Raw genomic sequence first — 25000 nt, 5'->3', positions numbered from 1 at the left:
TTGTTCCATCTGGTTTTGAATTCTCCCTCAGTTAATCCTACGTATGTGTCGGATGTGTTAATGTCCTTGCGTATTACCTTTGCTTGGTAAACAACTGATGATTGTAAGCACCCCCCGTTGAGAGGGCAATCAGGTTTCTTGCGGCAGTTGCAGTTTTTGTCGGTTTTGGAGTCGTTCTGCCTGGTGGTGGGCGGCTCCTTTTCAATTGCTTTATTGTGGTTTGAAATGATTTGTCGCATGTTGTTCATGCAGCTGTAGCTCAATTTAATGTTGTTCTTGTTGAATACTTTTCTTAGGGTGTTGCCTTTGGGGAAGTGTTTGTCGATCAGGGTGAGGAATTTGTGGCCAATATTAGTTGAGACGTTTTTGCTGTATGGGGGGTTGTACCAGATAATGTTGTTTCGTTTTCTGCTCCTTTTTGGTTGGTTTCCTGGCGTGGGTTCGTAGGTGAGGGTGAAGTTGTATCCGCATTCATCAAGTGCTTTTTGGTACGGGGGGGTTGCTTTGTCGAATTCAGCTTTGCTAGATGACAGCATCGATAGTCTTTTATTAATTCCGGTAGGTATTCTTTTCGTGGTGGTGGGTGGGTGGTTGCTGTCATGGTGCACGTATTGGAGTGTTGTGTTGGGTTTCGTGAATGGTTGGTAGCTGTTATTCCTCAGGTTGAAAGTGACGTCGAGGAAGTTGACGGTTTGCTTGTTGGCTTCAATCAGTCAAATTCAAGCCAGTTCGCAACCCACTCCTCACCAAGCTGAAAAATGACACGGAGCGCATCAAGAAAGTAAGCAACCTCATCATATCTGCCGACAAAACCACAAATTTCTACAGAATGAACATACAAGAACATAACACTTTACTGGACAGAAGCATCACCAAATCATACAAAAAAGCACAACCCAACACTTTACAGAACATCCACCTGGAAAACAAACGGATCGCGGCTGAACTGGACATCGAGGACAGGGTGGACGCTACAGCCAACAAGGAAGCCTTCATCACATTGAAGGACCACAAACCCAACTTCGCAAATAACCCATCATGCCGACTAATAAACCCAACTAAATCCGAAATAGGAAAAATCAGCAAAACAATCCTGGACAGAATCAACACAAAAATTACAGACAAAACACCACTCAACCAATGGAGAAATACAGCAGCAGTAATCAAATGGTTCAGCAACATCCAAGACAAACAACAGCACAACTTCATCTCCTTCGATGTCGAAGAATTTTACCCTTCCATCACGCAAGACCTACTGACCAAAGCACTAGACTTTGCCTCGGACTACGACTCAATCACAGGCAACGAAAGAAACATCATCATCCACGCAAAGAACTCCATTCTCTTCCGCAACGGTACACCATGGCAAAAAAAGAACAATTCAACATTCGACGTCACTATGGGGAGTTTCGACGGAGCAGAAACGTGCGAACTTGTTGGGAGTTTCCTCCTCTCCCAGCTCGCTAGCCTCAACCTGAACCTTGGTATTTACCGTGATGACGGACTGGCAGTGTGTCGCGCCTCGCCAAGGAGCAGCGAGAATACCAAGAAGCGTATATGCCAAATCTTCAAAGAGAACGGTCTACGGATCACAATTGAAGCCAACAAGCAAACCGTCAACTTCCTCGACGTCACTTTCAACCTGAGGAATAACAGCTACCAACCATTCACGAAACCCAACACAACACTCCAATACGTGCACCATGACAGCAACCACCCACCCACCACCACGAAAAGAATACCTACCGGAATTAATAAAAGACTATCGATGCTGTCATCTAGCAAAGCTGAATTCGACAAAGCAACCCCCCCGTACCAAAAAGCACTTGATGAATGCGGATACAACTTCACCCTCACCTACGAACCCACGCCAGGAAACCAACCAAAAAGGAGCAGAAAACGAAACAACATTATCTGGTACAACCCCCCATACAGCAAAAACGTCTCAACTAATATTGGCCACAAATTCCTCACCCTGATCGACAAACACTTCCCCAAAGGCAACACCCTAAGAAAAGTATTCAACAAGAACAACATTAAATTGAGCTACAGCTGCATGAACAACATGCGACAAATCATTTCAAACCACAATAAAGCAATTGAAAAGGAGCCGCCCACCACCAGGCAGAACGACTCCAAAACCGACAAAAACTGCAACTGCCGCAAGAAACCTGATTGCCCTCTCAACGGGGGGTGCTTACAATCATCAGTTGTTTACCAAGCAAAGGTAATACGCAAGGACATTAACACATCCGACACATACGTAGGATTAACTGAGGGAGAATTCAAAACCAGATGGAACAATCACAAGGCTTCTTTCAGATGCAAAAGCCTGCGGAACACTACAGAACTCAGCAAACACATTTGGAATCTCAAAGACAATAATGTTGAATACTCAATAACATGGCAAATTCTTGCATCCAGCACACCTTACAACAGTGGTAACAAAAGATGCAACCTATGCTTAAAAGAGAAACTGTTTATCATATACCGCCCAGAGTTGTCATCCCTCAACAAGCGCAGCGAAATTGTATCAGCATGCCGTCACAGAAGGAAACACCTCCTAGGTAACACATGAGTCAATCACCACGCCCCCACGCCTGCCTGTACCCACCCACTCTGTGCCCTATATAAACCATGGTATGTGAATGCTTCCATTAAAATCTCCTGAGGATTGAGGAAATCCCTCATGAAACAGGCCTGTAGAGATGAAATAGTCTTGTGATTTTTTCCCACACATACATATATATATATATATATATATATATATATATATATATATATATATATATATATAATTGGTTACAATTTGCAACCAATAACAATAATATACTAATACAAATGAATTGCTTGAGACAAAAACACAAAATGTATGGCTGATGTGATGTTGCGTGTGATATTATAGTGATATGATGTACATACTGTACCTGATTATGTAATATGTCATCACACTTCAGCTAAGTGACATTTTAAGTCTTTGGCTTTTTGACACCACCACCACAGAAACAATGATGACATAGAGATGAACATGTATTGATGACCATAACAATCTTGGTCCTGGCTACTCAGTACAATATCCTCCCTCGAGCAATCATCCTCTGCTGTGGACTTTTGTGTTTTGCATGACAGGGCTATTTCTTCCCCAAAATGACCGACAAATGTCCACTATAGGGGATGTTGGCTCTCAGGGAAAAATGACTATCTCGACTATAGTGAATTGATAACGGAACGTAAATGAGAAAATGAGAATTTGTCCGTGAAGAAAGTTGTCATTTTACAAATATTAAGTCATTGAAAATAAATGTCACTGTTACAAGATAAAAGTCATACTATTAGGAGAAAAAATGTCAGAATGTTACAGGGCAAGTCATAAAGTTACGCAGAGTGAGAACAAAGTCGTAAAATAGGGGAGCAAAAGTCATAATCCTGGGAGGTTCAGGGTAAAATGTGACAAAATAAACTCAAGATTTTACAGGGAAAAAAGATGTTAAGTCAGAATGGTATGCAAAAAAAAAAGTCGTAATGTTACAAGTTAAAAAAGTTGTACGATTAGGAGAAAAATTCATGATGTTAGAAAATTAAAGTCGGCTGCCAGAAGATAAAGTTGCAATATTACTTGATTAGAATCAAAATGTTATTTAAAAAGTTAAAAGGTTGTGAGAAATGTTTTTAAATATTGAGACAAAAAGTACCGTATTTTTCGGACTATAAATCACAGTTTTTTTCATAGTTTGGCCGGGGGAGCAACTTATACTCAGGAGCGACTTATGTGTGAAATTATTAACACATTACCCTAAAATATCAAATAATATTATATAGCTCATTCACGTAAGAGACTAAGATTTCATGGGATTTAGCGATTAGGAGTGACAGATTGTTTGGTAAATGTATAGCATGTTCTATATGTTATAGTTATTTGAATGACTCTTACCATAATATGTTACGTTAACATACCAGGCACGTTCTCAGTTGGTTATTTATGCCTCATATAACGTACACTTATTCAGCCTGTTGTTCACTATTCTTTATTTATTTTAAATTGCCTTTCAAATGTCTATTCTTGGTGTTGGCTTTTATCAAATAAATTTCCCCAAAAAATGCGACTTATGTTTTTTTCCTTCTTTATTATGCATTTTCGGCCGGTGCGACTTATACTCCGAAAAATACGGTAATGTGGGAATAATGTAGTATAACTAGAAAAAAGTTGTACTATAGGTGAACCACACTTTTTGTGAAAGCACCCATACTGGATGTTGTGTATTCATTAGTGTGCTTACAGGAAAGTTCCTCCTAGTTCTTCTCATACAAGCAGTATTACTTTTAGGACGTGTCCCTGACATCCAAATGATGAACAACCCCATAAAAAGACTCTCTCTTAGCGTAAAATGTACTCGGGGCACCGCTGTCACTTTTATTAGTCGCTGTGCTTAGATCTAACTGGTAAATGAAACTATAAATGTTGTAATCATAATATGTTCATTTGTTTCCTGCACGGACAGAAGTCAGTGTTCAGTATAACTGTCAGGATAATGCTAATGAGGCTTCTAACCATCGCGCATGCCAACAGGGACATCAACTGTTATTGGTAGTAGCAGTAAAATGTAGTCAGACTTCCTAATCCTCGTCTGCTGGATTTACAGTAAGTGTGTCTGTGTGTGTGTCTATGTGCGTGTGTTTTTGAGCATACCAGCAGGTAGCTTTACAGACCGTGTGTGTACACTGTGCACACACACCTAAGCAACCTCAACATTCCCTAAGCAAACCGGAGGCGATGATGTCACCCAGCAAAAAGGTGGAGGGCGTCCATCTTTGTTTACATATTACATCTGGCTCTCTCTCCATGTCAACTTGCGCTGTACGCTTTGTCTTGTTTTTCCATCGCTACCATTGGCAGAAACACCGTTCGAAAGAAAACACCCAGTCAACGAATAAATTGGAGGGCTTGTGAATGAAAAAAACATACAAATCTCAACAAATGTTTAGGACTACAAATTAGCATTCTTGTCGCTTTGTTTATTGTGAATTGTGAATTATATTTACACTACCGTTCAAAAGTTTGGGGTCACATTGAAATGTCCTTATTTTTGAAGGAAAAGCACTGTACTTTTCAATGAAGATAACTTTAAACTAGTCTTAACTTTAAAGAAATACACTCTATACATTGCTAATGTGGTAAATGACTATTCTAGCTGCAAATGTCTGGTTTTTGGTGCAATATCTACATAGGTGTATAGAGGCCCATTTCCAGCAACTATCACTCCAGTGTTCTAATGGTACAATGTGTTTGCTCATTGGCTCAGAAGGCTAATTGAAGATTAGAAAACCCTTGTGCAATCATGTTCACACATCTGAAAACAGTTTAGCTCGTTACAGAAGCTACAAAACTGACCTTCCTTTGAGCAGATTGAGTTTCTGGAGCATCACATTTGTGGGGTCAATTAAATGCTCAAAATGGCCAGAAAAAGAGAACTTTCATCTGAAACTCGACAGTCTATTCTTGTTCTTAGAAATGAAGGCTATTCCACAAAATTGTTTGGGTGACCCCAAACTTTTGAACGGTAGTGTATATAGCTATTTTCTCTAGTGACTCAAAGCGCTTTTACATAGTGAAACCCAATATCCAAGTTACATTAAAAACCAGCGTGGGTGGCACTGGGAGCAGGTGGGTAAAGTGTCTTGCCCAAGGACACAGCGGCAGTGACTAGGTTGGCGGAAGCGGGGATTGAACCCGGAACCCTCAAGTTGCTGGCACGGACACTCTACCAACCGAGCTATACCGCCCCACAAGACAAAGCCCCCTGCTCATTGAAAAAAAACATGTGGTTTCATGTTAGAATCTCCTCTGAATACACAGTCACTATGTTAAAGTTAAAAGTTAAAGTACCAATGATTGTCACACACACACACTAAGTGTGGCGAAATTATTCCCTGCATTTGACCCATCACCCTTAATCCCCCCCTGGGAGTTGAGGGGAGCAGTGGGCAGCAGCGGTGGCCGCGCCCGGGAGTCATTTTTGGTGATTTAACCCCCAATTCCAACCCTTGATGCTGAGTGCCAAGCAGGGAGGTAATGGGTCCCATTTTTATAGTTTTTGGTATGACTCGGACGGGGTTTGAACTCACAACCTACCGATCTCAGGGCGGACACTCTAACCAGGATATAAAATAGAAAATAGGGTTGCGCAATATATATGATGTAAATGATGACAATTTGGCCAACAATGATTTATCCTATCGTCATATCGTTTGGATGGATGGATGGATGGATGGATGGATGGATGGATGGATGGATAGATGGATAGATGGATAGATGGATAGATGGATAGATGGATAGATAGATAGATAGATAGATAGATAGATAGATAGATAGATAGATAGATAGATAGAACTTTATTGATTCCTTCAGGAGAGTTCCCTCAGGAAAATTACAATTCCAGCAGCAGTGTACAGAATTGAGATCGAATTTATAAAGTAAAAAGTAAATAATGGGGGTATAAATGGAAAAAAAATTAGAAAAATATTATAATAAGAATAAAAACAAAAAGCAACAATGAGAATAAAAGTATAACAGTAAAAGAGAGGAGTTGTACAGTCTAATGGCGTGTGGGACAAATAAGTTTTTGAGTCTATTAGTCCTGCACTTGGGATGAAGCAGTCTAGCACTGAACATGCTCCTCTGGCTACTGATAACGGTATGCAGAGGGTGACTGGCATCATCCAGGATGCTCACTAGTTTTTCCACAGTCCTCTTCTCTGCCATTGTCAGGAGGAGATAACGTCCGCAGTAACCTATTATGCAGCTCATTTTTATTTGACAGTTATTGAAATATCTTGTGTGACATCATGCACAAAAGTGCACTTTATTTGTTTTTAACTATTGTAGTGACGTTCTGTACAAAAAGTGCACTTTAATTTAGTGTTGTTTTGATATGTCATCTTAGTGACATCATGCACAAAAGTGCATTAATAGCTTGTTTTAAAATGTCTGACAATCTTGCACTTTCTGTTTGGAAATGACATGAATGTTTGTGCCACTGCTTAGTAACTGTTTAATAAATACACTTTTGGTCAATTTACTTAGTTGTGATTTCACCCTCTCTGCATGAAAGTTTAAAATGAGCATATATTAATGCAGTATGAACAAGAATGTTTTAATGTAGACACATAGAATCATCATACTGCTGTGATTATATGCATCAAGTGTTCATTCAAGGCTAAGGCAAAATATCGAGATATATATCGTGTATCGTGACATGGCCTAAAAACATCGAGATATAAAAAAAAAAGGCCATATCGCCCAGCCCTAATATATATATATACATATATATATATATATATATATATATATACATATATATATATATATACATATATATATATATATATACATATATATATATATATATATACATATATATATATATATATATACATATATATATATATATACATATATATATATATATATATATACATATATATATATATACATATATATATATATACATATATATATATATATATATATATATATATATATATATATATATATATATATATATATATATATATATATAAATAAATAAATATATATATATATATATATATATATATATATATATATATATATATATATATATATATATATATATATATATATAATATATGAATGTGTGCACATGTCTACCCACGAACAAAAAAGCAGTATCCAAAATGTTGCTCTCTGGTCTGTGACCTACATTTCCATGCACCGCCGCCAGCTGATATCCAGTTACGTGCGCGGCCGGCCTCTGTCACAGTTATGGGGTCGGACAGACGCCTCATTCCTGAGTCATGTGACGCGGACACCCTGCATTCCCGTTACCGCGTGTGGGCACACAAGACATAGCGCAGTTCGCAGCTGTGCGGCATGTTTTTAACGTGCTTCTAGCATGCGCAGCTGTCGAATCAGACGCCGTGTGATTGTGTGCCTAACAAAGCAGCCCTTGATGTGATGATGTAATTTTGTGGAGAACCACCAGGGGGATGTGAACTTTGAACCCACCTTGATGAGATGCTTGTTGACCCACTTAGTGAAGGTTTTCTTCTGCACTCTGTCCCGCTCATCTGGAGGGAAGACAGAAGGGAAAAGAGGGTTAGTGAGGAACTTCCAGTCACTTTCACTTTCACTTCAATACAAACTGGAATAGTGTTGGATTTCCCAGTAGTTAACCACACGTGACCGCAACAACAATGGCACTAATGTCAGTGTTTCCCATAAACTGCCAAGATACCTGTGGCGGTGGGGGCGTGGCTATTTGCCTATATGCTATTTTGCATAATTTACTACAATGATATGATTTTCTCTAAAAAGGCTCAAAAAATGTATACTTACTAATTAATAATAACAGTTTTGTTTTAAACGTCCATCCATCCATCCATCCATTTTACAATATAATTACAACACTTTATGTACATATTTATGTACAGATTTGAACAATAAGTTATTCACTGAAATATATTTATTAATTGTGGTTCTTACAAAAAATATATCTTATAAAATATAAAAGCTAAAATGTCTCTTAAAGCTCTGCCCCTTTAATTAGTGCATACTAAATCATTTAACTTTAGCCTACTACTACAACCATATTATTTACCAGCAACATAAAGTGAAACAGAGGCAGAGGTGTCCTGCCACAGTCAGTAACAAATAAACAGAAAACAGTTGTGGTCAAATACAAATAAGGCAACAAGAGAAGTATCCTACACTTCTCTGTTGCAAAGTAAATCTGAACAGCCTATATGGGCATCTACATCAACTATATGATTTGCCTGAAAAGCTGGACAGGACAAAAAAAATAAAAAATAAATTGTTTTTTTATTTTATTTGTGGCGGACGTAGTTCTTTTGTGGCGGGCCGCCACAAATAAATGAATGTTTGGGAAACACAGAATGTTGTCTGGTACCAATGTTTTCTTATCAGTACCGGTACCAAAATGTATTTCGATACTTGGATACTTTTCAAAATAAAGGGGATCACATAAAAAATGTCATTATTGGCTTTATTTTAACAGAAATCTTATAATACATTAAATAAATGTTTCTTATTGCAATCAAATAATTTTGGCATTAAATAGGATAGTGAACATCCTAGACAAATTATTTTAGTAGTAAGTAAGCAAACAAAGGCTCCTAATTTGGCTGCTGACGTATGCAGTAACATATTGTGGCATTTCCTATTATATTATTGTGTCAAAATAATGAGGGACAAGCAGTAAAAAATGGATGGATTATTATGTAATTGTTTATTTACTGTTTTATTTACACTTATGTTTAAACGTAACAAGTGCTTATTCTTCTGTTGGTTGGATACTTCACATAAGTTGTTGGTGATACTACAAATTTGGGTATCGCTCCAGGCAAAGTAGTTACAGAGTCATACATTGGTCATAACTAAAGTTCTCCTGAGTTGATAAAAAAAAAAAAAAAATGTTGCAATGATAAAAAATATCGATGTAATTATCTCATTTTGGGCATCGTTACAGTCAATATTTGTATAGATCTATTTGTTTACATTCAGGAGCGTTAGCCTGCTGTTTGATTTTAGGCCAAAACAAGTTCATTCTCCCTATTCTTTCTCCACATTATTTCCACTTGTAAGTGCTCTCTGACTTACATGCGCCTCGGCTCATAATGCCAGCTATGTCCATGAAAAAAAATACAGATATTTTTCAAAGGCACCTTTGTTATTTCATTAGAACTGCCGTATGAAGAAGACTAGAGATGTCCGATAATATCGGCCGATAAATGCTTTAAAATGTAATATCGGAAATCATTGGTATCGGTTTCAAAAAGTAAAATGAATTACTTTTTAAAACGCCGCTGTACGGAGCGGTACATATCCGGTAAAACACGGACATAGGGCATACTTGCCAACCCTCCCGATTTTCCCGGGAGACTCCTGAATTTCAGTGCCCCTCACGAAAATCTCCCGGGGCAACCATTCTCCCGAATTTCTCCCTGTTTCCACCCGGACAACAGTATTGGGGGCGTGCCTTAAAGGCACTGCCTTTAGCGTCCTCTACAAACTGTCGTCACGTCCGCTTTTCCTCCATTTTAACAGCGTGCCGACCCAGTCACATAATATATGCGGCTTTTACACACTCATAAGGGAATGCAACGCATACTTGATCAACAGCCATACAGGTCACACTGAGGGTGCCCGTATAAACAACTTTAACCCTGTTACAAATATGCGCCACACTGTGAACCCACACCAAACAAGAATGACAAACACATTTCGGGAGAACATCCGCACCTTAACACAATACCCAGAACCCCTTGCAACACTAACTCTTCCGGGACGCTACAATATACACCCTTCCCGCTACTACCAAACCCCGCCCACTTTTGATTCAACCTGCTCCTGGCCAGCAGGCTCCCATGACAAATATTCAACTAGATGGGGAAACACTGAAATCTGTTGAAAACATCTGCTATCTCGGAAGCACTCTCAACACTACAGCAAACATCGATGATTGAAGTTACTCACCGACTTGGGGGTGCATGCGCATCTTTAGGAAAACTACGGAAACGTGTATTCGAGAACTGTAACCTAAAAAATGACACGAAACTAATGGTGTACAAAGCTGTGGTCATATCAACCCTCTTGTACGGCAGCGAGACATGGGTGATATATCGCAGACACCTCAAAACCCTGGAGCAATTTCACCAATGCTCCCTATAAATAATTCTTGGGATCTCCTGGAAAGACTATCAGACAAATGTCAGCGTGCTGGAAGAAGCAAAGAGTTCCAGTATTGAATCCATGGTCATGAAGAACCAGCTACGCTGGGCAGGGCACTGTGCCAGAATGGATGACACACGTCTCCCGAAACAAATCTTCTTTGGAGAGTTTGAAGTGGGAACTCAAACTTAGGAAGGTCAAAAGAAGAGATACAAAGATACTCTGAAATTATACCTCAAAAAAGGAAAAGTCAAACCAAATGACTTTGAAAGTCTCACTTCAGACTGCTCCTCCTGGCACCGGGCGACGATCAAAATAGTCAAGATCTTCGAATCCGAACGTATAGACGATACTGTTCGAAAGAGATTGGCCCGAAAAGCAAGGCAGCAAGCCCCAAGCAGACCAACTCTTCCAGGAGGAACAACCTGCCCTAACTGTGGCTGCTCATGCAAAGCGGCTTGTTCAGCCATATGAAAAGCTGCAACAACTAACTATTAGAGATGTCCGATAATATCGGACTGCCGATATTATCGGCCAATAAATGCTTTAAAATGTAACATCGGAAATTATCGGTATCGGTTTCAAAAAGTAAAAATGTATGACTTTTTTTTTAAAACGCCGCTGTGTACACGGACGTAGGGAGAAGTACAGAGCGCCAATAAACCTTAAAGGCACTGCCTTTGCATGCCGGCCCAATCACATAATATCTACGGCTTTTCACACACACAAGGGAATGCACTGCATACTTGGTCAACAGCCATACAGGTCACACTGAGGGTAGCCGTATAAACAACTTTAACACTGTTACAAATATGCACCACACTGTGAACCCACACCAAACAAGAATGACAAACACATTTCGGGAGAACATCCGCACCTTAACACAACATAAACACAACATAACAAATACCCAGAACCCCTTGCAGCACTAACTCTTCCGGGACGATTTATTTTGGAAAACCTTGTTACATTGTTTAATGCATCCAGCGGGGCATCACAACAAAATTAGGCATAATAATGTGTTCATTCCACGACTGTATATATCGGTATCGGTTGATATCTGAATCAGTAATTAAGAGTTGGACAATATCGGAATATCGGCAAAAAAGACATTATCGGACATCTCTACGAACTATGAATGAACGACAGACAATACCTCGCCATACTCTCCGGAGTGGCTGTGAAGACTTTATTAGACCCGGTATACCGTACAACCTTAAGTAGAACACAAACCAGGGAGACCACTTGCCATTCTTAAACGGTTCAAACCATCAATAACTCTTTAGCCCTGCTGACCAATCAGAAGACTCAAACACTTAATTTAAGTGTTGTCATGGATATATTTTTGTTTTGTAAAAGCCTCTGATCTGGTCCAGATATGACGCTGTGCCACGTCCATAGCGGTCCAGGTGGTCTAAGAATGAAACTGATGCAACCCCACTCCCTTATCTTGCTCCTTACGATCCCGCACTAACAGTGGTTCCCTCTTCCTCCTCCCACACACTGCTGGAGCCATGCTTCCTCGCCAACGTCTCCACATGACTTCATTCCGACTGCCATCTTGTCCTGTTTTCGTCCAACACTTTTTATGCCTTGGTCATACTGTCAAGGAAATGGAACGCCTTAGAAGTTACTCTATTTGACCCTCGTTTTGCTTGGGGATAAACAATGATCTCACCCTTTTTTTATCTGTACGCACGCACACACACACACACGCACACACACACACACACACACACACACACACACATATTCTCTCTATTTGTAATAAATGATAAATAAATAAATGGGTTATACTTGTATAGCGCTTTTCTACCTTCAAGGTACTCAAAGCGCTTTGACAGTATTTCCACATTCACCCATTCACACACACATTCACACACTGATGCCATGCAAGGCGCTAACCAGCAGCCATCAGGAGCAAGGGTGAAGTGTCTTGCTCAAGGACACAACGAACGTGACTAGGTTGGTAGAAGGTGGGAATCGAACCAGGAACCCTCCGATTGCTGGCACGGACACTCTACCAACTTCGCCACGCCGTCCCTAATGATGTTACAATGTACCAGGTGCGGATGGAGTGAGAGTGGACAAGAGTGTGTGTGTCCAACACACACTAAGTTAACTTTCGGTTTAACACTTTAGCAGTAGGGCTGCAACATTAATCAAAATTTAATCGACATCGAGCTTTTTAATAATGCGGTAAGAGGCTGAGTTTTGTTTTTTTTTTTCCCCTCCGCCGTCACCGGCGTGCGAGTGACAGTCATGTTCCCCAATCAGAATTGTATAGCGTCACGTTTTTTCGTCTCAAACACAAAGAAAAGATGTCTGACTTTGTGCATCGGCTCAGCACCTAAGCGCGTTTAACAGTGGAATTAACTGAAGAGAGTGACCCCTCTTTTCAGTCATTCACAATAGGGCTGGGCAATATATCAAATATACTCGATATATCGCGGGTTTGTCTCTGTGCGATATAGAAAATGACTATATTGTGATATTCGAGTATACGTTCCCACGCAGTTGCTTTTAGCTACGGGCATTACACTACAGGCTCTTCTCACTCTGTTGTCTCTCCCTCTCACAGAGACGTAAAACAAGCGCACCTTGTTACATACGTCACATACTGTCGCGCGTGCAACGTCATACGCCCTCGCCGAGCAGAGAGGTAGCAGCATGGGTAAAGTTAGCTGTTATGCTAGCGGAGCGAGTGGTATTACGAGAGAAAGAAGGTGCGAATCTGGTAACAAATGGAGGAAGAATAATTAATTCCCAAGAAAAACAGCACAGGGTCCATAATCTGGCGGTGGTTTGGCTTCAAGCGGGAAGATGTCGAACAGACAACCGTAATATGTCAAGTAAGCGGCAAAAGCGTTGCTACAAAAAGTATCAGCTCTACTAATGTGTAGCATCATTTAAAAAGTCACCCGCTAGAGAATGAAGAGTGCTTGAAACTCCGCATGTCAACATCTCCGTTCGGTGCCACACCAACAAAATGCCGAAGCAACCATTTCCAGATCAACACCGTATGAAAAAAAATAGTCAACAACAGAAGGAGATAACGTCCGCAGAAACCTACCACATAGTGAAGGACGTACACTATTTGATTTCCTATTATGCAGCTCATTTTTATTTGACAGTTTCCGTATTTTTCGGAGTATAAGTCGCACCTGCCAAAAATGCGTAATAAAGAAGGAAAAAAACATTATGCAACTTTCATAAACTATGAAAAAAACTGCGACTTATAGTCCGAAAAATACGGTATTTAAAAGTTTTTTTTGTTTTTTTTGTCATAAAGAAATACAATCATGTGTGCTTACGGACTGTATCCCTGCAGACTGTATTGATCTACATTGATATATAATGTTTATATTGTGTTTTTTATGTTGATTTAATTAAAAAAAAGGGAAAAAGTATTTATTTTTTTAAATTTAAATTTCTTGTGCGGCCCGGTATCAATCGGTCCACGGACCGGTACCGGAACGCGGCCCGGTGGTTGGGGACCACTGCTCTAGTCTGTTCAACTTAAATGTCATAAAAAAGCCATTGTTTTTTGGTTGTTGTTTTTTTTACAAAAATGTTAATTTTTTCAAGTCACCGTTTAAGCACAGACACCATTTTTAAAGTGGGGATTTATACTGGTATTGGTGACAATGTAATACCCAGCCCTAGTCAGGGTATAAACATCACTGATGTTAGCTCTTCCATAGTAGGGATGTCATATCTGGTCAGGACAAATCTACAGGAACACTTTTGTTTGGCTCTTTCTTACCTCCAGGTGTGCACAAACTATAATTAAATCAACCTTTAAAGAATAATAAATATAAATATGTTATCAGTATTGAGCTTGAGAAGCAGGAAGTTATCAAACATCTTTTATATTATTTATTAAATATTCTTTAAGGGTACATTGAAAAGTAAGACAGCGTCACTGTCATCAGTCCATTCAACATTATTGTGCCTTTTCCAGGAAGTGGCTTTCCTCAGGCTTCTAATTGGCTAAAAGGGCTTTACACATGCAGCTCTGTTGCTTGGGCAACCTGCCAATTAGTTTTTATTTGAAGACCTAGATTTTTTTTTCAGCTCAGTTTCTGCACAAATACAAATCCCAAAATTAAAAATAATCAAGCCTGTTATCAAATGATGTCTAAACTTCAGGGTGTTTCTGACAAGAAACATGTTAGTTCATGTGTCAGTGGCATAGCTCGGTTAGTAGAGCGGCTGTGCCAGCAACTTGAGGGTTCCAGGTTCGATTCCCGCTTCCGCCATCCTAGTCACGGCCGTTGTGTCCTTGGGCAAGACACTTTACCTACCTGCTCCCAGTGCCACCCACACTGGTTCAAATGTAACTTAGATATTGGGTTTCACTATGTAAAAGCGCTATATAAATATAATTCACTTCACTTCAGTGTGTTTACTGAAGAAGAGGGGAAGCATCTAAACCAGAGATTCTCAAACTGTGGTACGGGCTCATTCCTAGATATTCAAACACAGTATTACTGTTCAAACTGTGTGTTACAATGGCCAAAAATAGTAAATATACTTATCAATTAAAACCTCTAACTTATTTTTAATGAATACTTAGGCCAACTATGCTACTGTATTTTAATGTTCATTATAGTGGTACTTGGAGAGCAAAGTCTTTTCTGAGGTGGTGAAAAAAGTTTGACAACCACAGATCCAATCAACACAACAGGATGTCAGTCTGCCTAGTGCAGGTACTACCCCGAGGCGTTGCGGTGTAGCTGTTACCATGGAGATGCTACGACGGCATGAAGCCACGTGGAGGGAAACCGTATCACTTCCTCTCCTCTCTCCCACTCTCTCACACACACACATATGTGTAGAGCCTATACTAACCAGATCTCACACCTTTGAGTGTTCCAAAAGTAGAAAGGTGTTGGAGGACATTCGACAGAGGATTAACTAGGTCAAATATCTCAATTGGATAAAACTCAGCGCGCGCGCGCACGCACGCGCGCGCACACACACACACACACACACACACACACACACACACACACACACACACACACACACACACACACACACACACACACACACACACACACACACACACACACACACACACACACACACACACACACACACACACACACACACACACACACACACACACACACACACACACACACACACACACACACACACACACAGGTTATCATTTGGAATGGGGGCCAAGTTTTTGATCATCACTTGTGGGGACCACCCTTTCTACAGGTTGTGGAGGCATATAAAAAATGGTGTAAAATGGCCACTTGCCAGTTAGCTCATACACGTCTTTAAATCTCTGGATTGATGAAGTAATGTGCTGATCATTCTTACTGGGGACCCTGGGGAAAAAGAGTTCATATGGTTCATGGGGACCAAATTTAAATAAGTTTGCATAATTCACACACATTTGTACGTGACTACTGAGGACCATTTAAAGTTTTATGGGCCAAAGCTTAAAAATCACTTAGGCATCTTTAGAATGGATCTGACGATCATTTAAAAAGGTTTCCCTTTAGGGGACCTGTTTTTTTGTCCCCATACCGCCAGAGGTAGGGATGTCCCGATCCGATATTTGGATCGGATTGGCCGCCGATATTGGCCAAAAAATGCGTATCGGCAAGGCCTGGGAAAATGCCGATTCAGATCCAGTTTTTAAAAAAATTCCGGTCCGTGTTTTCCAATGCACAGATTTAAACAATACATTCCACTTTTCTGCTTCTCCCTAATTTCCGTTCCGCATTTTCCAGCACACCTTCAACACAGTCGTCCTCACGCAGTTGCCTTTAGCTGCTGGCATTACACGACAGGCTCTTTCCACTCCTTCTTGTGTCTGCTTCTCATAGACAGCAAGCGCACCTTCTTACACACGTCACGTCATACGTCACATACGTATACACACTCTCCCAGCAGAGAGGTAGCAGCAAGGCTAACGATAGCTGTGATGCTAGCGTAGCCGTGTGAGCGGTAATAATGAAGGAAGAATTAATTAATTCCCAAGAAAAACAGCAGGGGGTCCATCGTCTGGCGGTGGTTTGGCTTCAAGTGGGAAGATGTCGAACAGACAACCGTAATTTGTCAAGTGTGGGGCAAAAGCGTTGCTATAAAAAGTAGCATTACTGCTAATAAGTAGCATAATTTGAAAAGTCACCTGCTAGAAAATGAAGAGTGTTTGAAACTCCGCACGTCAACATCTCCATTGTGTATTATTCAAACTCACCTAATTCAGCTGGCTAGTTGTTATCAAGAGTACTAAAACCCTTTTCAACATGAATCTGACAACTAAGTAGGCTAAATAACTTTACATTTTAATACATGCTCGGATAAGGCCAGTATCGGATCGGAAGTGCAAAAACAACATCGGTATCGGATCGGAAGTGCAAAAACTTGGATCGGGACATCCCTTGCCAGAGGTCCCCTAAAGGTGACTGTGTAAACAGAGTGATGTCCCCATTAAGTAAGCATTGCCAGAACACACACACACACACACACACACACACACACACACACACACACACACACACACACACACACACACACACACACACACACACACACACACACACACACACACACACACACACACACACACACACACACACATAAATTGAATTATGTGGACCCCGACTTAAACAAGTTGAAAAACTTATTGGGGTGTTACCATTTAGTGGTCAATTGTACGGAATATGTACTGTACTGTGCAATCTACTAATAAAAGTCTCAATCAATCAAAAATAAACACACACACCAGAGTTTACAGAGGCATATTTCAACACGTTCTTGCAACATAGTTTCAGTCCACTGCAACACGCCTTACTTCTCAAACCTGCCCGGGTAGCTCAGCTGCTCGGCTTAAAGCAAACACACATGCTATAGCGTCTTATTAACACACACACACACACACACACACAGTATTTGTCGCAGATGACGACATTTAGGTGGCTAAATGTGTGGGTAATGTGGAGGCGACAGGCATGTAGTGACACTCAAGCTACAACAGGGAACAGCATTGTGCAAGAAGACTGTCGCAAACACCTGTCACACACACACACACACACACACACACACACACACACACACACGCACACACACACTGACCTGCGCAGCACATGCGTGAGTACAGGTGAGCGTTGAGACGACATTCGTCCCTGTAGTCAGGCCACATAGTCCCCTAAAGAGTCCTGCAGTTTTAACGGGACGTCTGACGTGATGCCGGCAGTGCACAACGATCACTACGGCGCCTCATCTCCGCCCCGCCGCCGTAATCTCCTCAGCCGTCCTCTCCCGCCAGCCACAGCCATGATGTCGCCCTGGGCCTGACTCAGGACCGGCGCTCTGCCTCGGTCCAGCTCAACACGTGTTCTGTCAAAGCGGGTGCTGGCTCCGCCCCCTGCTCCCTCGCCCCTCCTGTTTGCACTTCTTCCTGCCCCCCTTTACTCCGCACAGATCAGCTGCTGGAGGCTCTGCAGGTAAGAAGCTTTCGCTGCCTTTAAAATCTCACATGTGAAACATGCAAGCTCGTCTTTCTGCCTGCCTTTAAAGTCAAACACTCCAAATGATCAAAGTGCAGCCGGTACTTTGGTACTTGGTGTCCTTTTTTGGCCTCTGTTTCCAGAATTACCACATAGCAGCACGCTATTCCAACCAAAGCCTGAAATTGATGCTAATTATATCCCGGCGTCCAACATCCAATCACAGGCGTCTTTTCCCCGGCATCTCTCCCAGGCCCCGAGCAAATTCTGCTGTGTCATGCTCGGGCAAGAGTGAGAGAAGCGAGCACAAGCCTCAGCCAAAACAGGAAGTGACATCATCAGATGACAGCATCGGCCTCTACAAGCAAGTGTGTTGTCGTCTCCGATTCCTTTGGAGCTGTTTCGGCCACTTCCTTTCGGGCGTCCATCTCTCAGGAAGCAAACGCCACACACAGATCAACGCCTTCTCATCTCTCTCGCTCTAATCTGCCTGCCTCGCCCTCCGCTAAGTCTTCTTCCTGCATTGAGTCAGCTTCTCTTTTTTTTTATTTGTGACCCTCCATCACTCCTCTCATCCCATGTGACATTGCATCAGTACTTTAAGCTGTGACTCCGCCCACATACTGTAAGCAGTTCTTCAAAATAGCCAGGGCCGAGTACGCCCTCATGTGGTGATGCAAGAGACACCCATGATGACAAATAGAGTGCACACACACACCCACACACTGTATGTACACACGGATGACAATGGCACTACAAGCTGGCAACCAGCACATCACAGTTAAAGAAAATCTCACTTCACTCACATGTGACTCTGATCTACTACTTGAGTATGCAGGTTTAGAGCAGTTCTATAAAACACAATCTAATTATGCTCAGTTTTGATTGATTTACACAATTTATGTTGTGAAACGTGTGGACCTCGGTATCCCTCAGGGCTCTACCGTGGGGCCCCTGCAGTTTTCTACACTTCCGCTAAATGCTCTCACTACTAGCCATTATGCTAGGTTCACACCAACGGCGCTTTGACGCGGCATGCAAAGCGGCATGCAAAGCGGCATGCAAAGCGGCGTTATAGCGTAACAAAGCCTGATTAAAGCGTGAGGGTCCTAATGGATCGTGGGAAAGCTTGTAGTGAAGCGGGACATGCGGCAAGTTCGCCAAAAAAATTTAAACGGTTTAAAAAATTCTGCGCTCTGTCAAGAATGGAATTAAACGCCGAGAGCGTATCAAAGCATGACAAAGCCTGACAAAGCTCAGCAAAATTTGACTAAAAGCGTAGGAAAGCTTAACAGATGTTGGTTCAAAGCGTGGACCCCTACAAATAGGAAGTGACTGTGATATTGACTAGTGACATGTAAAACCAACACAGGATTACAAATCCATTCTCTTTTGCATCATTGCCTTTTTTATACGATGATCATTGTTTCTGTACTTCTTATAGAGTTTGCTGTTTGATGTTGCAGTTTGACATTACTGTCTATAATTTTTCTGTATGAAAATGTTAATAATAAAGAGAATATGTTACGTTTTATAAAAGAAATGCCTTTAATTAATTTCAACTAGCATAAGAAATGAAAGATAGATATTTGTTAAGATGACAAAAATAAAAGAAATGAAGATATAAAACATAATACAACGAAAAAAAAGAGAAATTGAAAAAATAAATGAATATAAAAAATGGGTGGATAAAACAAATGCCTTTTATTATTTTCAACTAGCATGAAAGATAGATATTTATTAAGATAACAAAAATAAAAGAAATGAGGATATAAAACATAATGTAACGGGAAAAAAAGAGAAATTGAAAAAATAAATATAAAAAATGGGTGGATAAAACAAATGCCTTTTAATATTTTCAACTAGCATGAAAGATAGATATTTATTAAGATGACAAAAATAAAAGAAATGAAGATATAAAACATAATATAACGGGGAAAAAAAGAGAAATTGAAAAAATAAATGAATATTAAAAAATGGGTGGATAAAACAAATGCCTTTTAATATTTTCAACTAGCATGAAAGATAGATATTTATTAAGATGACAAAAATAGAAATGAAGATATAAAACATAATATAACGGAAAAAAAAGAGAAATTGAAAAAATAAATGAATATAAAAAATGGGTGGATAAAACAAATGTCTTTTAATATTTTTAACTAGCATGAAAGATAGATATTTATTAAGATGACAAAAATAAAAGAAATGAAGATATAAAACATAATATAAAGGGGAAAAAAAGAGAAATTGAAAAAAAAAATGAAAAAAAAAATGTGTGGAAAAACAGTATACTGAGTTTTTCCCATTTTTTTCTTATTTTTGTTGTAACAATGCACAACAGAGCTTGATAATCGTGTCAGAGCCTGATTTAAGCAAGCGCCGTTGGTGTGAACCAGGCATTAGGGAACAATTGGCTTGCAGGATATAAGCCAGAGGTGTCAAAGTCGTTTTCACTGAGGGCCACATCGCAGTTATGTTTGTTTCGGTTCTAAAAGTGAATACTATTCAGTGTTTCCCATAAACTCCTAAGATATGTGTGGCTATGGGCGTGGTCACAATGACATCATCGAGTAATTTGCATAATTTACTACAATGATATGATTTTCTCTAAAAAGGCTCAAAAAATGTATACTTACTACTTAATAATAACAGTTTTGTTTTAAACGTCCATCCATCCATCCATCCATTCATTTTACAATATAATTACAACACTTTATGTACATATTTATATACAGATTTGAACAATAAGTTATTCACTGAAATATATTTGTTAATTGTGGTTCTTACAAAAAATATATCTTATAAAATATAAAAGCTAAAATGTCTCTTAAAGCTCTGCCCCTTTAATTAGTGCATACTAAATAATTTAACTTTAGCCTACTACTACAACCATATTATTTACCAGCAACATAAAGTGAAACAGAGGCAGAGGTGTCCTGCCACAGTCAGTAACAAATAAACAGAAAACAGTAGTGGTAAAATACAAATAAGGCAACAAGAGAAGTATCCTACACTTCTCTTTTGTAAAGTAAATCTGAACAGCCTATATGGGCATCTACATCAACTATATGATTTGCCTGAGAAGCTGGACAGGACAAAAAAAAACAACAACAAAAAAAACAAAAAAAACAAAAAAAAAATGTAATTTTTTAAAGTTTGTGGCGGACATCATTCTTTCGTGGCGGGCCGCCACAAATAAATGAATGTGTGGGAAACACTGCTATTATTTTTGTATGCATTTTATTAGTAGATTTAAAAAATTAAATGTAAAAAAAATATTGTGTATATTACTGTAAATACAAAACCAGTACAGCTGTTTTTAACGGTAGAAAAAAAAAGGCAGCTCAGTTGCCAGAATTTACCTGTAAAGTTTACATTTGTTTTTTTACTGTAAATAAAAAATGAAATTTACAGTAACATTTTGGCACCTGAGCTGCCAGTTTTTTTAGTTGTTTTTTTTTTTTAACCATAAATCAACAACTGTAGATTTTTCGGTATACTACTGTAAAAGACAAAACGGCACCACAGTTTATTACAGTAAAAAAAAAAACTGTTTTTCCCTTTTAGAGAAAAATGCTGTAAAAACCACAGAAAATTTCACAATTTTACCATGAAATCTATTGCTACCTTTACATTGCACAATTTGATGGATAACTCACTTTGAAATAATTATTATTAGTATTAATTTATATTTAAAAAATGGTTTGAATGTTTGATAATATATTTTTGCGTAATTAGACAATATTTAAGTTAACATAATTTGCAATTACATGGAGTACATATATTTTTTCTTTCTCCCAAAATAGAAAGAAAGAATACATTTAGTAAGAAAAGTTACAGTACTTTATTGATACATATTATTTCCAGGCTTCAAATAAAATAAAGGGGCGCGCCACATTTGGCCCCTGGGCCTTGAGTTTGACGCTTGTTATATAAGTGATAAAAATTATATAAATTTGATTGCTGATAGAGCTTCTAATGATCACGATAATGCATTTTGATGACCACGTTCTCAACGTCCTCAAAAGTGCAAAGCTGCTTTTAAGTCCGCAATCCTCACCTCCATGGCGACCAATAAAGTATGTTTCCTACAGGTGTCACTGGATGACGAATACGAGCTAAACATGCTACACTACACACCATAGGTCAGGTCTATTCAACAAAGCATTTCATTTGGCCGAACATCTCCCAAATAGGCTTGAAAAAAACATTCAAGCTCAGGTGGCTCATATACTATGTGTAGTACTCCCGCCACCCTAGAGGGGGCAATAGTGAGGCAAATGCATCACAACCAAGCAGGAGTGGGATGAGTAGAAGAAGACAACTCAATAAATGGCACTGTCGACGCTGAAAAAAGCCTAAATAAATTGTGAATATCAAACTTTTAACAGCAATTAGACAACAATATATGAGTGATTGTTTTCTGTCAGACATTTTAAGCGGCGGACACACGGTTTCAGACCAGCAACAACGGTAGAAATCCACACAAGTAAGCTTCATCACGATACTTGGTCAGATCTTTCTAAGTAGACAATTTGCATAAATATATCTAGAGTGTTTTGAATTGAAATTGCTGACTTTGTAAGGTCTTTAATATTCCTGGTTATGTTATTTGTCTGAGTTACTAACTCTCTGGCAAGCAAAGCTCTTTAATACATGTAGCGCTACATTTTACCACATAACATGACGCCTTAGGTTGGTTTGTGTTGAGTCATATTCATGTTTTTTTATTTTTGTATGCATAAACATTTGTAGATTATTGTGTGAATGTATTAACACCAAGCCTTCTATTTTATTTATGTAAAATTCACAATGGATGTACTTTTGTAATGTTTATTTTATGTCTTACAAACTTAAATTACGGAAGTGTGGAAAAAATAAAACTGAGGAAGGAAAATAATTCAAAAGAAGGAACATCAATCCTCAAAACTTCTAAAGCTTCTGTTTCTTCATGCTGGTAACTATCTGCCGAGCTGCACATGCTGGAAACGGTAGAATTGTACATTTTTTGACACTGCAGCGTGAAAGCCGATGTGTTTGGTTTGCAATTAAGTAAACGCAGAGGAACTTTTTTAACGAAACATCCACATTTCGATGTCCAGCCCCTGAGGCCTCAGGTTCTTGAAATTGCGGCCCTCTTCGTTATGTAGCTAAATAGCCTTGCACTGCAAAAAGTCAGTTTTAAAAAACAAGATTTTTTTTTTTTTTTAAATTAGGGGTATTTTATTTGAACTAAGCAAAATTATCTGCCAATAGAACAAGAAAATTTGGCTTGTCAAGACTTTCCAAAACAAGTACAATTAGCTAACCTCAATGAACCCAAAAATACCTTAAAATAAGTTTATTCTCACTAATAACAACTGTACTACTATATGAGTACGTATTTTCTATTGTTTCATTGAAAATAAAACAGCAAAGTCCATTTGGCTGTCATCTGTTTTAATTATGAGACACAATTGTGTCAAAGTCATGATTTTTTTTTTTCATGTTTGAAATAAGAAATTATTACTTTAAAAAAGTAGTTTTATACTTGTGAGTGTTGCTGACACAGCTTTGCAACAGTTGATATTCTAGTTTCAAGCTGTTTTTACTCAATATAGGTCATAACATCTCAGCAACAAGCTGTAATATCTTACTGAGATCATTTTAGAACCAAAACACTTAAAACAAGTAAAAGACTAACATAAAATCTGCTTAGTGAGAAGAATTATCTTATCAGACAAAAAATAAGCAAATATCACCCTCATTTGAGATATCTAATCTTACTTAGATTTCAGTTTTTGCAGTGTGCCGTAGGAGGATAAAATAAGGCATGCGAAACAAAGTAAGCTCTTACATGTAAACAAAGCTGTGTGGAACGACACAAATGTAGACTGTACTGCTGCCAAGTATAATAGTCGTATATGGTCGATACTGCAATGATTAGATTGATATTTTCTATTATATATAGAAAAAATAAAAATCTTGTAATTTTTGTTATGGTTTACAAACTCAGGAAGTGAGTCCCTGGACACAGGACAACTTTAAGGGCAGAAATCTAAAGGATTTAAATGTTTGTAATTGTTAAATGATGTTGAAAATTTGAAGTGTGAGTAATAAAGTACTTCTGATTCTGATCAGTGTTACTATGACCATTTCTGCCCCTAATGTAATGTAGCCCAACAACAGAAGAATAAGAGCTTATTACATTTTAACAGAAGTGTAGATAGAACATGTTACAAACAGGAAGTAACCAGATATTAACAGTAAATTAGCAAGTCAATTATTAATCATTTTGAGAAATACAACCAGAAATGAGGCAATATGTTATTGATATGGCAGCAGCCATATTAGGAGCCCTTGTAGTCTGTTTTTTAGAAAACTTATATGATTATTTATATGCCAAATAATATATTGTGATTAGAGATGTCCGATAACATCGGACTACTGATATTATCGGCCGATAATGCTTTAAAATGTAATATCGGAAATGATCGGTATCGGTTTCAAAATGATCGGTATCGGTTTCAAAAAGTAAATGTATGACTCTTTAAAACGCCGCTGTGTACACGGACGTAGGGAGACGTACAGAGCGCCAATAAACCTTAAAGGCACTGCCTTTGCGTGCCGGCCCAGTCACATAATATCTACGGCTTTTCACACCCACAAGTGAATGGAAGGCATACTTGGTCAACAGCCATACAGGTCACACTTAGGGTGGCCGTATAAACAACTTTAACACTGTTACAGATATGCGCCAAACTGTGAACCCACACCAAACAAGAATGACAAACACATTTCGGGAGAACATCCGCAC

General features: G+C 39.1%; 1 protein-coding gene across 1 annotated transcript in view; it reads right to left on the bottom strand.

Annotated features, from left to right (window-relative positions):
• The window catches only part of macf1a (microtubule actin crosslinking factor 1a), a 389896-nt gene that overhangs the window by 224302 nt on the left and 140594 nt on the right, over positions 1–25000 (bottom strand). The window contains 1 exon segment of the mRNA XM_062047376.1: positions 8045–8106. Within this exon segment, the coding sequence (XP_061903360.1) occupies positions 8045–8106 (62 nt within the window).

This window comes from Entelurus aequoreus, linkage group LG05 (genome assembly GCF_033978785.1).
Source record: "Entelurus aequoreus isolate RoL-2023_Sb linkage group LG05, RoL_Eaeq_v1.1, whole genome shotgun sequence".
Lineage (NCBI taxonomy): Eukaryota > Metazoa > Chordata > Actinopteri > Syngnathiformes > Syngnathidae > Entelurus > Entelurus aequoreus.
The sequence above is the reverse complement of the archived record's forward strand: the minus strand, read 5'-3'. Positions and strand labels throughout refer to the sequence as shown.